At 39.0% G+C, this 12,398-nt stretch overlaps 1 protein-coding gene across 1 annotated transcript in view; it reads left to right on the top strand.

Moving 5' to 3' along the window:
• Window positions 1-12,398, top strand: part of FBN2 (fibrillin 2) — a 352,899-nt gene that overhangs the window by 231,383 nt on the left and 109,118 nt on the right. The window contains exons 20-23 of the mRNA XM_006886013.1: window positions 646-765; window positions 8,299-8,436; window positions 9,003-9,053; window positions 9,710-9,835. Coding sequence (XP_006886075.1) covers window positions 646-765; window positions 8,299-8,436; window positions 9,003-9,053; window positions 9,710-9,835 — 435 coding nt within the window. The remainder of the gene's footprint in view (window positions 1-645; window positions 766-8,298; window positions 8,437-9,002; window positions 9,054-9,709; window positions 9,836-12,398) is intronic.

The following is a 12,398-nucleotide window of genomic DNA, read 5'->3' as shown; positions in this document are numbered from 1 at the left end:
TTCATTTCCACTTTACCAGAATCTTCCAGGCATTTTTTAAAATGCAAGCAATTAAACATCATATGAGTAGACTGGAGTGAAGGGCTGGTATGTAAGGACTGGAGAAGAACACCATGCCCACTGTTAAAGTTTCGTGTGTATTTCCTGATTGGGATCCAGGACTTTGGAATCGAAGCCAGCATTGTGATATTTTGTTTCTAACAAGTCTGTCTGGACTCATCTAAGGCCTCCTGGATCCAGAAATGACAGAAACAATCACCCTTTGTGCACAACATGTTGTGCCTGGGAATCTGTTGCTTTTCACGGAATCAGAATGTGAATCTCCCATAGGGCTGGCAGGTTTTATTACAAGGGAAAAATTAATCAAGGTTATGTGGAGTTACAGCAATGCCTTGAAGATTCACACCTGAGCCCTTTCAGAATAGATGGATTCTCAAAGCGTCGCTGAACCTTCACTCTTGTAGCCAGGTATCCACACTGTGAAATGCACGTCTCCAATCCTCATCCACTTTGTGCATCCTAGATCCATATTAAATTTGCTAGAGCCAAGTTTACCAGACATTCTGGCATAGCATAGCTTGTTGGAATAATATTTTCCAGAAACACATGGCAGTTTTAACAGGATCCTTTCCTTCTGGATTGTAGATATAAATGAATGTGAAAGCAACCCATGTGTCAATGGGGCCTGCAGGAACAACCTTGGATCTTTCAACTGTGAATGTTCACCTGGCAGCAAGCTCAGTTCAACAGGATTGATCTGTATTGGTAAGATTCTGACACAATGCTGATGTTTCAATTTCTTTGCAAACATACTCTGGGATGAAAAGCTATATGGTGGATAGAAACAAAACATGATTGCAGGAGGCAAATTATTTGGAGCTGCACTAGTGTTTTTTTTCTCTCTGTCATTATCAAGAGACGAGGTAAAGCATGAGAGCATAGAGTTGGTAGCTCTTTAAATTGTGAGATTCTTTTCCTATAAGTTACATATGTTATGATGTAAATTTTGGGCATTTCCTTACCACACACCTGTGTATATTCATTAGCCTAAAGATGCTTCAGGCACCAAAATAATCAAACTCTTGTTGAATTTCTTATCATAAACAGCTGTTGCGTAGTAAACAAAAATGTGCCGGAATTTGGATTCCAGTAACAGGAAAAAAAAATCTCAAGATTTCAGGCTTTAAATATTTAGTAGTTAGGTTTTGATTGTTGTTGGTTTTCAATGTCATCAAGTTGGTGATGACTCATAACAACCCTATGAATAACAGATCTGAGCCTTGCCCTCCCCTGCCCACCTTCACGATCTCTGTTATGTTCAATCTTACTGTGATTGGCCCTGGGTAAATCCATTTCCTTGAAAGTCTTCCTCTCTATTGCTGACCCTCTGCCTTTCACAGTAGGATGGGTTGGGTTTGTTTGTTTGTTTGTTTTTGTGTGTGTGTGGTTTGTTTGGGGTTTTTTTCCCCAAGGACTGACCTTTCTTGAGCACATGTCCAAAGTATGTGTACTGTAGTTTCTCCATCCTTGTTTCTAATGAGCTCTCTGATTACACTTTCTCCAAGACTGACTGGTTAAATATATTGGGCATTATTTTCCTTTTCCCCCTTAATTATAAATTCATAGGCTCCAAGGAAGAGAAGTCAGATGTTTCTTGCTCTGGGAAATTTATACAGAGATTTTGAAAACTTCCAAAATCACTCAACTCATTGCCGTAGTAGTAGTAGTAGTTGTTGTTGTTGTGTGCTGTCAAGTCTACTATTCACCATGACCCTATCAGCAATAGTTCTGAAACCTACTCTATCCTGAGCCAACCTCACAGTCTCTGACACACCATTGTCACAGTTAGTGTGTCATTTCATCTCATCCAGGGTCTTCCTCTCTTGTGCTGACACTCTCTACCCTTCTGTAAGGATTGATCCCTCCTGACATTATGCCCAAAATATGTGAGACAGAGTTTCAAAGACTGGCCTTCAGAGAACAACCTGGTTTCACCCTCTCCAGTACAGACTTGTTTGCTCTGTTGGCAGTCCATGGTATGCTCAGTACTCCAGCATCACAACTGAAAGGCATTGTATCTTCTTCTATCATTCTTTGTCATTGTCCAGTTTTCAGATTCATAGCAAGCAACCAAGAAGACTATGACCTGGATCAGGCACATCTTAGTCTCTAGACTGATATTATTACTCTATAGCCGGAGAGGCCCCTGACAGCTGACTTCCCTAAAGTAATTCATCTTTTGATTTCCTGACTGCTGGTACCAAGAGTTTTAATTGTAGATTGTCATAGAGACAGTGCTTCATCATAGCCACCTCCATTAGGATTCTGAGGTTGTAAATCTCAACAGAAAGAGACTATCCAGCTTTTTCTTAGGAGCTGGTGGTGGATTTGAGCTGCCAGAGATACACAGCCTTTGGATTATCAGCATAACTCACAACTCAGTGAATACTATGCCATCACAGCTTACTAAAACTTCAGAACTAGAATCTTTTACTAGGTCTCAAGTTACTCAAGGCCATTTTTTTATAATGACAGTAGGGAAAATGTAACCAAATGGTCTGATCTCGTTTTGTGAAGAGCAGTTCAGTGCACGTAGGGGAAATAAGGAGCTCTTGTGACTTAGTTTGCAATGTGTCAAGCTGCCAAGCATAAGTCAGTAGTTCATATCCACCAGAAATGCTGTGGAAGAAAGATGGGCGGTCTCCTCCCTTAAAGATTTACATCCTTGAAGACCCAGTGGAGGTTGCTATGAGTGCTTAAGAGGAAAATGGCTTAGTAGGTTTTCCTTGTTTCTAGTATCTGTTTCTGTTAGGCAAGTATTTTCTCTACAGTCTATATCATTAGGCAATATCTAGCTTTACACCAAACAGGTTTTCAAAATAGTTCTAAATACCTTCCAGTTTAACATAGTACCCAATAGGTAGGCAGTTTTTCCTTTGTGTTTTCTAACAACAGGGAGTTTTCTGTTCAGTATTTCCTAAAGACAATATTATCTTCAGTAATATGTCTGATGTTGACACTATTTAGCTGGATGCTACATTACTTTCTTGTTACATGAAGAAAAATAACTGAGTCCAAGTTAGCAATAAAAACCTTCTCTTTGGAGATGCCAGCTCTTCATACCACAATGATGTACAGCTGGTGAAATTTGAACCCTCCTTAGCTTTTCATATTGGGAAATAAACTTCCATCTGCCGGCGGCATTTTTTCCCCCTATAGAATCCTGGGAGGCGTGGTAGTGGAAGGAGTTTGAGGAAGGCAGAAATATTTTTGCTAACCACAATATCCAACTAAGATGGAGTCATTTTATTATGCAGAGGAAATGAACTCAGCATTAGTCAATTAATGTCTCTGAAAACGAAATCTGCATACCACGTGGCCATCAAGAATATCTTGGTTGATGCTTCATGGTACAGACTTTTATGATTTTACATTTTTCTCTGTAGCCCTTAATGAAAACTAAGCCAAAACATTTTATTCCCAGCCCATTGTGTTGGGCAGCTAAATACCATCTTCTTTTTCTCAGCTGAACTGTTAAATCCGTTTTCATTCACTATAATCAAACTTGAATACCCTGGCCTGTTGTTGTTATATACCATTGACTAGGAATCAATAATAGCTGACCCTCTAGCTAGTTTTTGGAGGCTGTAAATCTCAAGGAAGAAGATTTCCCATCATTCTTCCACAGAACAGCTGGTAGATTAGAACTTTTGACCTTTCAGTTGGCTGGCAGCAAAGCCCCTTACCACTAAGCCAAAGAGCTCCTCAGCCTAGTACTGCTTAAAAAAACCCTGTGGCACAGTGCAAATCTTACATGGCTGCTAACATCTCAACATCGAGAAAGCAAAGGTCCTCACCATAGGACTAATTGTCAACATTGTGATAGATGGAGAAAGGATTGAAGCTGCCAGTGACTTCATCTTACTTGGATCAACAATCAACACTCTTGACATCATCAAGCAGGAGACATATTTAACTGGGAAAATATCTTGTCAGGGACCATTCGAAAATGATAAAGAGTGGTGATGTCAATTTGAAGACTAAAATATACCCGATTCAGGCCATGGTCTTCACAATCTCTTGCTATGCATCTGAGAGCTGGACACTGAATAAGGACGACAGAAGAAGAACTGACAGCTTTTAGTTATGATGTTAGAGAAGAGTACTGAATATCCCATGACTACCAAAAGAATAAACAGATAAGTCTTTGAAAGTGTGCAGCCAGAGTGCTCCTTGGAGGAAAAGATGAGAAAGCTTCATCTTTAATACTTTGGGTATGTTGCTAGGCGGGGCTGTTCCTTGGTAAGGGACAACATTCTTGGAAAGATGGAGGGTCAGAGAAGGAGAGGAAGACCCTCAACACCATGAGGTCAACATGAATTGACATTGTGACTTCATCACTGGACTCTAGTGTATCAGAGATGATGAGAATAGGCAGGGTTCAGGTAAACTTGCCTGTTAATAGAACCCTCGTGAGTAATCCACAATTCAATAGCACCTACCTACCAACAGCAGCTGAAGGTTGTTTTGAATCCACCAGGAGCTCCAGTTTAGAAAGACAGGCAGTTTCCTGCTGTAAAGATTTGCAGCCTGGGAATCCTAACGGAGGTTCACTGTGGGTCGAAACCAACTCACTGTCAGTGTGTTTGGGTTTCGAGCTGCTCAGCAATTTTCTTAGCATGTAAAAATAAAATTGTGGATACTTTATCTGCTTTTTTCACTTAAAAATTAGAATTGATCGATTTTAACTGGTAAACCAAATACATACACATGAAGAAAACTATGAATGTACTTTTTAAAAGAAAATTGTCAGTGGTTCCAGTCAGCCTCCAACCACCCTTTCATAGAATCCAATGTCTTCTATTTAGAAGAGAGTCAAAAAGTGCCTGGTTTGATTTCTAAGGTAAAATCAGTTAAATTGTATATGACATCACTGGATACAAAGAATATTTAGAGGTTTAGAAACTATTCTGCAAGCCGCCTTAAAATAAATTAATCCTAAATGATTCTTCAGACTACTTAAAATGATTTTTTTATTCTGGTTGGGAAATGATAGATTTAATAGACAATGAATTTGATTTATCTTTCCTGTACCAATTAGACTGCTCTGGTCTGCTGGCTCTGAGTAATGCAAACCATCTTCCCTCCTCTAGCTTGGATCTGCTCTCTGTCCTCCAAACACATGCACATGACAAAGGCACTGCTGACTGCTTTCCCCCTTCTGACCCTCATGGTCGAAGCCAACATCTATCCTTGGGCTTCATCCATTTGTTTGGCATGTTCATCACTCTTTCTTGACAAGAAAGTTTTCTTTTTGGCCTCCTAGCACACATTTCTCCTTGTTCATTTATTGCATTTCTTACCTGTTTTCTTTTTCTTTGATAAATCTCCCTTGTACTCCTGTCCTCCAACTTATAAGATCCTAAGAATCAGCCCTTGAACGTTTTTGTTTGGGTTTTTTTTTTTTTTACATTTACTCCTTAGATGGTCTCTATAGTGACCCCTAATTTATCTCTCCAACTTCAACTTCATCCCTCATGACAGACTTTTCTTTCCACCAATTTGTTCAGAGTCTTTGCTTCAGTGTCTGAGGTGTCTAAAACCAAATTGTGTCTTCCCTGTTTTACTTCTGTCTGAATCTTTATTTCTGCAGTCATTTCCTTTTTTGGCAAAAGCAACTCCATCTTCCAGTTGCTAGCCCTGTAACCTTGTGGTCATCCTTAACGTTCCTCTCTCAAATGCCACACTGAATTATGTATGAACTCATCCATTCTTTCCCCAAATCAACAGAACTCTACATTTATTCTTTATTATTTATTCTTCTTACTGTCACCTCTATCTTGCTCCTATAGTCTCTTTTTCACATGCCTGTCCGATAGGGTTTTTAAAACATAAATCAGAACATGTCATTCTGATTGTGAGGTATCCTTGTCTTTTAAAAAAAAAAAAAGACAAAACAAGCCAAAAAAATCATTGACATCTCAATTCAGAGTAAAAGCTAAAGTCCCCGCCAAGGATAACGTATAACCTGCATAACTACTGCTACATCTTCTTCTTTTATGGCTCTGCATCCCAGGCACTTCCTGGAGCCCCAGAAGCCTGCCTGTCAGTCATACATGCAAGCACGTGTCCATCTGCAGCCCTTTGTACTTGAGCTCTTTGACGGGAATATACCCAGATCTGTTCCTGTCACAGGATGAAATCAAGGCTTCTCAGACCACTCAAAATAAAATAGCAGTCTTTGCCCTTCCCTCCTCAGGTCTGTTTACTCTTGCTTTGATTTTTTTTTTTTTCAGTTTCTATCCCTGATTATATATATTTTATTACGTGTGTGGTATGTATGTATGTTTACTGTCAGCCTCTCTCTTTCTTTTCACACATACACACAGTTGTTGTTAACCCACGAATCAGCTTGGATTCTTAGTGACCCTGTACACAATAGAACAAAACTGCCCAACCCTAAATGCTTTAAGATCCCTAAAAGACCATTTAAGTACACAAAAACCTTATGCAGGCATCTTTGTTTCCTCTGTGCTACAAAACCGAGGTTAACATATAAAACGTCTGTAATCTGAGGCCTGGTACAAATGTTGATGTGCAGACATTTTACATTTCCACACTTGGACCCAAGCTGAATCTTAAAAGACAGAATAAAAGCAAAGTGCCTGTTAAATTCATCTTCGTATATCTACCCTGTTGCTTTTTATCCTTTCAAGGACAGAATTGTTTTTATCCTCGGCCCCAGTGTCACTTAACTTTAGTTAACTTCTCCTTACCTGTTGCTGGTTTTGGTAAGGAATCAAGAACTGTAGCTTCTCCCATTATGGGCTGCCATTTTCATGATAAATCATTGCCCTTTGGTGATGGCTGTTTTGCTGAGGTTGTATTGCAGAATTTATCAGTAACGTTTCCCCAGCACGTAGAATTAAATGAGTTTACATCGAATATCTTGTTGTTGCTGTGTATTGAGGAGTAGACTATGACTCATAGTGACCCTACATACAATGGCTCTGAACCTTGCTCCAAGTCAGCTTTACCGTTTCTGACACGCCTGACCTCATTAGTATAGTCACTGTCTCATCAAAGGTCTTCCTCTCCTGAACTGACCCTCCACCCTTCCAAGCATGATGTCTTTCTCCAAGGACTGATCTCTCCTGACAACATGCCCAAAGTACATGAGATGGGGTATCAAAATCCTTGTTTCCAAGGAGCAACTTAGTGTCACCCTCTCCAGGCAAGACCTTATTTGTTCTCTTGGCTATCTGTGGTATGTTTAGTACTCTTTTCTAACACCATAACTCAAGTCATCTAGTCATTGTTCAGCTCTCAGATACATAGCAAGCAACTGAAAAGACCGTGGCTTGGATTAGGTACACCTTAGTCTTTATACTGTCATCATTGCTCTTTAGCACTTTGACGAAGTCCTTGACAGAAGATTTTGCCAGTGCAACTTGTGTTTTGATTCCTGACTGCTGGTGCTCTGAGTGTTGATTGTGAATCCGAGCAAGATGAAATCATTAGCAACTTCAGCATTCTCTCCATCTATTATGATGATGTCTTTTGGCCCAGTGGTCGTGTTTTCTTGATGTTGATATGCAATCCATATTGAAGACTATAGTCTTTGATCTTCTGCCGCAAGTGTTTTTGTGTCTTCCTAAGTTTCGGCAAGCAAGGTTGTTCATCTGCATAACGCAGGTTGTTGATAAGTCTTCTAGTTCTGATGCTACATTCTTCTTCATAAAGTCCAGCCTCTCATATTATCTGTTCATAATATAAATTTAATGCTGTAGGAACTGCTATTTCTTTGTTATTCAGTTCTGCCTCCTACATTAAGCTATTTTGGTTTCCTTAAAAACACTGGATTTTCACAAATTTCTAAGTATAAGCAAAAATTCTTGGGCAGCAGTATTCCTCCTAGGAGACAAATAGACATTAATCACTATAATATGTTAGATGTGCATAAAATAGTATTTAAGATGGAAGTGACACCATGATTGCAACAGTGGACTCGAACATAGTGGAGGTGTAAGGATGGTGCACGATAGGGCAATGTTTCAATCTGTGGTTTATAGTATCACTAGGCATCAGTAGACGAGGGCACTTAACAGTAATAAAGTACTTAAGTGCATGGACATATAAATATGTTTAGTGGATATGCTATTAAAAGTCATAAAAAAATCTTGGTTGGGTTTTGTTTAAGTTTGCTTTTTTTTTTTTAATGCTGTGATGACCACTGTGACAGCTGAATTCTATTTTCTTCAGTGTTAAGAGTTCCTGGCCTTCCTTATTCCTTTTCAGACAGCCTGAAAGGGACATGTTGGCTCAACATCCAGGACAACCGCTGTGAAGTGAATATTAATGGAGCCACGCTGAAGTCTGAGTGCTGTGCCACCCTGGGCGCCGCCTGGGGGAGCCCCTGTGAGCGCTGCGAGCTCGGTAGGAGCCTGGCCGAGGGCTGCTTTGAATCCTGTCGCCTATTTCTGCACTGAGGGCAACTATACAACCATTTATCTTCCCTAAAACATTGTCACTTCTGGAAAAAACACAGTTTCTTCTTAGCCCTTGTGCTTAGTGTGTTTTCTTGTGAGCAGACCTTCTGAAATGTGTTATGCAAAGAAAGGAATCAGCTAGAATCTAGCAGCTAGCTCACCAAGTATCCTCCTGTGTCCTTACTGGGATGTGTTCCAGTCGGATATGCTGTGATGTCTCTTTCAGTCATTTGTGATTTATTAATATGAGTGCCAACAAAAAGGGGCAGGAGATGTTTAGGGAAAATTAATAAAATCTCAATGTGGACCAACACTGATGGGGTCAGTACAGCATGTCATACTCTGTGTGGAATGTAAGAGGGAACAGCTGGAGCCGTTGGCCTTCAAAACCCCAGCTTTTCATTTTTATGTTTAGTTATATTTAGATTTAATTACTCAGTGTCTCAAGCTTATTTAAGACAGGTGCATCTTCTTTTAAAACTGAAAAAAAGTTGTGTCCTGTTGTTTTTACAGATACAGCTTGCCCAAGGGGGTTTGCCAGAATCAAAGGGGTCAGTTGTGAAGGTAAGTGTTTGTGGACAATATTGTAAAGATCTTCAGCCACGTGCAAAATTCACATTCGCTGAAGCTCAAACCTCAGACCATCAATATGGGTACTCAGTATAATCAACAATGCTCTAGAGGAACGTTAGGAAAACAACTGAGCTATTCCCATTTCTCTTTTTATACAGCTGAGAATATTTTTATGAGTACTTTACTGTCCTTTAAGTCTCAGAACAACTAACAAAGAGTCTGGTGGGTGTTTTATGGCTAGATAAGATGGTGGTAGGAGCCCTAGAGGTATGGTGGGGAGAAGACACAGCTGCTGGCTGGAAAGTTGACAGTTTGAACCTCCTTGCTGCTCCAGGTGGGAAAGATGTGGTAGTCTGCTTTTGTAAAGGTTCACAGACTTGGAAATGCAGTGGAGCAGTTCTGCTCTGTTCTGTAACATTGCAGTGAGCTGGAAACTCAGTGGCAGTGAGCTTTGATTTGATTTGGTTTGGAAGACTAGTAATTTCACAGTTGGTGTCCACGGAAGTTGGCGGCAGGGATTTGGAGTATTTCTCTGCCTAATTGAGGGAGTAATCCAAATTGGAGATTCGGCACACTACAAAGGAAACAGGATTACATGTGGTTTTCTGATTGCATTTTTTTCCTTTGATTTTACCATTTCCCTGTAGATGTTAATGAGTGTGAGGTGTTCCCTGGTGTTTGTCCTAATGGCCGCTGTGTCAATAGCAAAGGATCGTTCCACTGTGAATGCCCCGAAGGCCTTACGCTGGACGGAACTGGCCGTGTTTGCTTGGGTAAGATGCATGTCTCCATGGATTTTACGCCCTGAGTGCATGACACTAACCAGCAATTTTCTTGTTCTTTTCACAATGGCCTATCCAGAACCAGAGGTCTTTAAATGGAAGAAGTGTCTTAAATGAAATATTCTGGAAGCGTCACTAGAGAACATTTTCAAAATGAATCTGTTTATTTGAATGAAGTAATTTCTGTTTAGTACAGAAAGTAAACCAACCAAAAACTTACATGAACATTTAAAATTTATTTAATCAAATACATCAGGTCCACTCAACTTTTCATACTGAGTCAATGGAGGAAGAAAGCTTTATTTGAATACAAGAGGAAAACTGGGGTCTGACATTTACAAAATGAGTATAGACTAGCCCATTGCAGCTGCATTCTTAGACAAGTTAAGAGGGGACGATTATTTTTTAAGCTGTAAAGTGAAGAAGCTCTTTCAATGTTAGCCTTATTTTTTCAGTGCCTTATTTAACTGAACTTGAACTTTAATCAATTCTGAAATATTTCATTTATCAAGATATTTCTTTAATAAATGCTGTTAAATAGTAAATGTTAAGTTTGTAACAGTTGTACACAGTAGCATACTTTAAACTTTATAGACAAAGCAAGGAAAATTATTTATACTCAAAGGTAGCTAAAACATTTAAATATATTTCTTAATTAAGTTTTTCAATTATTTTTAAAATTAGAAGTAAACAGAAAATGTTTGTAACACCATACAATTTTATTGTTATCCTCAGAATTTCTTTCATAAGAAGTGAAAAATTCTGACGGCATGTTTAAACTGAGTTAGAATGATGGGTATGATGATTGTTTACAGCTATATGGAAATATTTAGGAATAATATATTTAAAGTTAAAAGAAAAACCAGTTAACTTAGTAAACATACATTACAAAATAATTTCCAGATTTTTGTTTTCATTTTTGTACCAACCAGAAAAAGTTTTCATAGGTCTGTGTGCTCATTATCCTGTTAGTGTTCTGCTTAGTGTTAGAAATACTGATAGGATTCTTACCACATTACTCTTTCATGCATATTTCAAATGTCCCATTCCATTTTTAATTAATTTACTTTCACAGTGGTTTCTTTTCTTTTTTTTTTTTTTTTCACAGTGGTTTCTTAAGAATAAAAATTAATGGGCTGACTCAGTCCAGAGTTCCTTGAGTAGCTTATTTAAATAAAACTGGCACCTTTTTCAAAGATTATTACTACTCTGATGACAGTGTTATACAGGGTTGGCTTAACTAAGACAAGTCCCAAGGTGGTTAGTGGGAATGAGGTGTAGGGAATGTTTGCACAGCTCACAATGACAGGGCATGTGGCTATCTGGTTAGTGTTACTGCTGTTTACATCATGCAGGATCACCTGCTGAGAGTAGCTAGCTATGCTCAGTCTGCAAGTTAATATAGAAATTTGGATTTGTTTGTCTTATAGAGACTAGTGGAACCCCCTAGACTATGGTCTTCAGGCATCCTTCAGCCTGGCACTCAACTCATCCCCATGATTCACCTTCTAGCTTATACTTCTTAATATAACCAAAAAAAAGAAGATCAAAAGGACAGCATTTGCATGGAAGTAAAATTCAAAAGATGGGAGAGATGGGGAGAAAAGGATAAATTCAAACAGGACACAGGCAGAAAAGGGGAAGAGTGCCTTTATCATGTGGGTTGTTGTCGTTGGGTGCTATTGAGTGGAGTACAACTCATAGCGACCCTATGAACAAAAGATCTGAAGCAAGAATGATCACGTGGGTAGTGTAATCAGTTTCAGGAAGCATGTATGAACTGTTGCATAGAAAACCAACTTGCTCTGTAAATGCACTCAAACTGCTCAAATAAAAATGTTTTAAATAAAAGCAAATTCTAATTAAACCAGTTGCCATCATCAGGTCAGCTCTAAGGTGTGATGATCTCAGGCATGTCACTGCCGAACTGGACTTGGGTTTTCAGAGTGTGACCTTGTAGTAGATCACCAGGACTTTCTTCTAAGGCATTTTGTTTCCAGGTCATCTTCAACCTTTCAACAGCTAAGGACATTAACTACGTGAGCCAGGGACTCTCTTAATTACATTCCTTAGAAATGTTTGTATATCTAGGCTACAACTTAAAGATTTCAAGTCTAGAAATGTTTCTATCAAATAACGCATTCTTTATGTTAATTATCAGTTTGTAGTTTAACCACAATTCTGTTGGCTAAGAGATGAATCATGGTATGTATATGCCATGTTATTTTACTCTATAATGTGACTACTGATTCATCCTCTCTGACCCAAGCTAGCATGGATTAAGTGCTGAAACGGCACTGTTTCAAAGTGAAGGTGAATCATGACATTAACACAAACATATTCTCAGTAAAAGTGAAAATGGAATAACTCAGGACAGAAGCCGTGATAGAGAAGGTAACTTAAAGAGGTGGGGACATGGGGGACAGGAAACAATTTTAAGTGTAAAACATCAGCTTTTCCTTTCACAAAGTGACTTCAGTGTTCTCCCAAATCATATATACACATGCACACATGCATAAGAAGGCATATATGAGGATATGTATGAATGATTATA

The sequence above is a fragment of the Elephantulus edwardii genome, unplaced genomic scaffold (genome assembly GCF_000299155.1).
Source record: "Elephantulus edwardii isolate Elephantulus edwardi_28Jun2011 unplaced genomic scaffold, EleEdw1.0 scaffold00046, whole genome shotgun sequence".
Lineage (NCBI taxonomy): Eukaryota > Metazoa > Chordata > Mammalia > Macroscelidea > Macroscelididae > Elephantulus > Elephantulus edwardii.
This window is presented reverse-complemented; position numbering and strand designations above follow the sequence as displayed.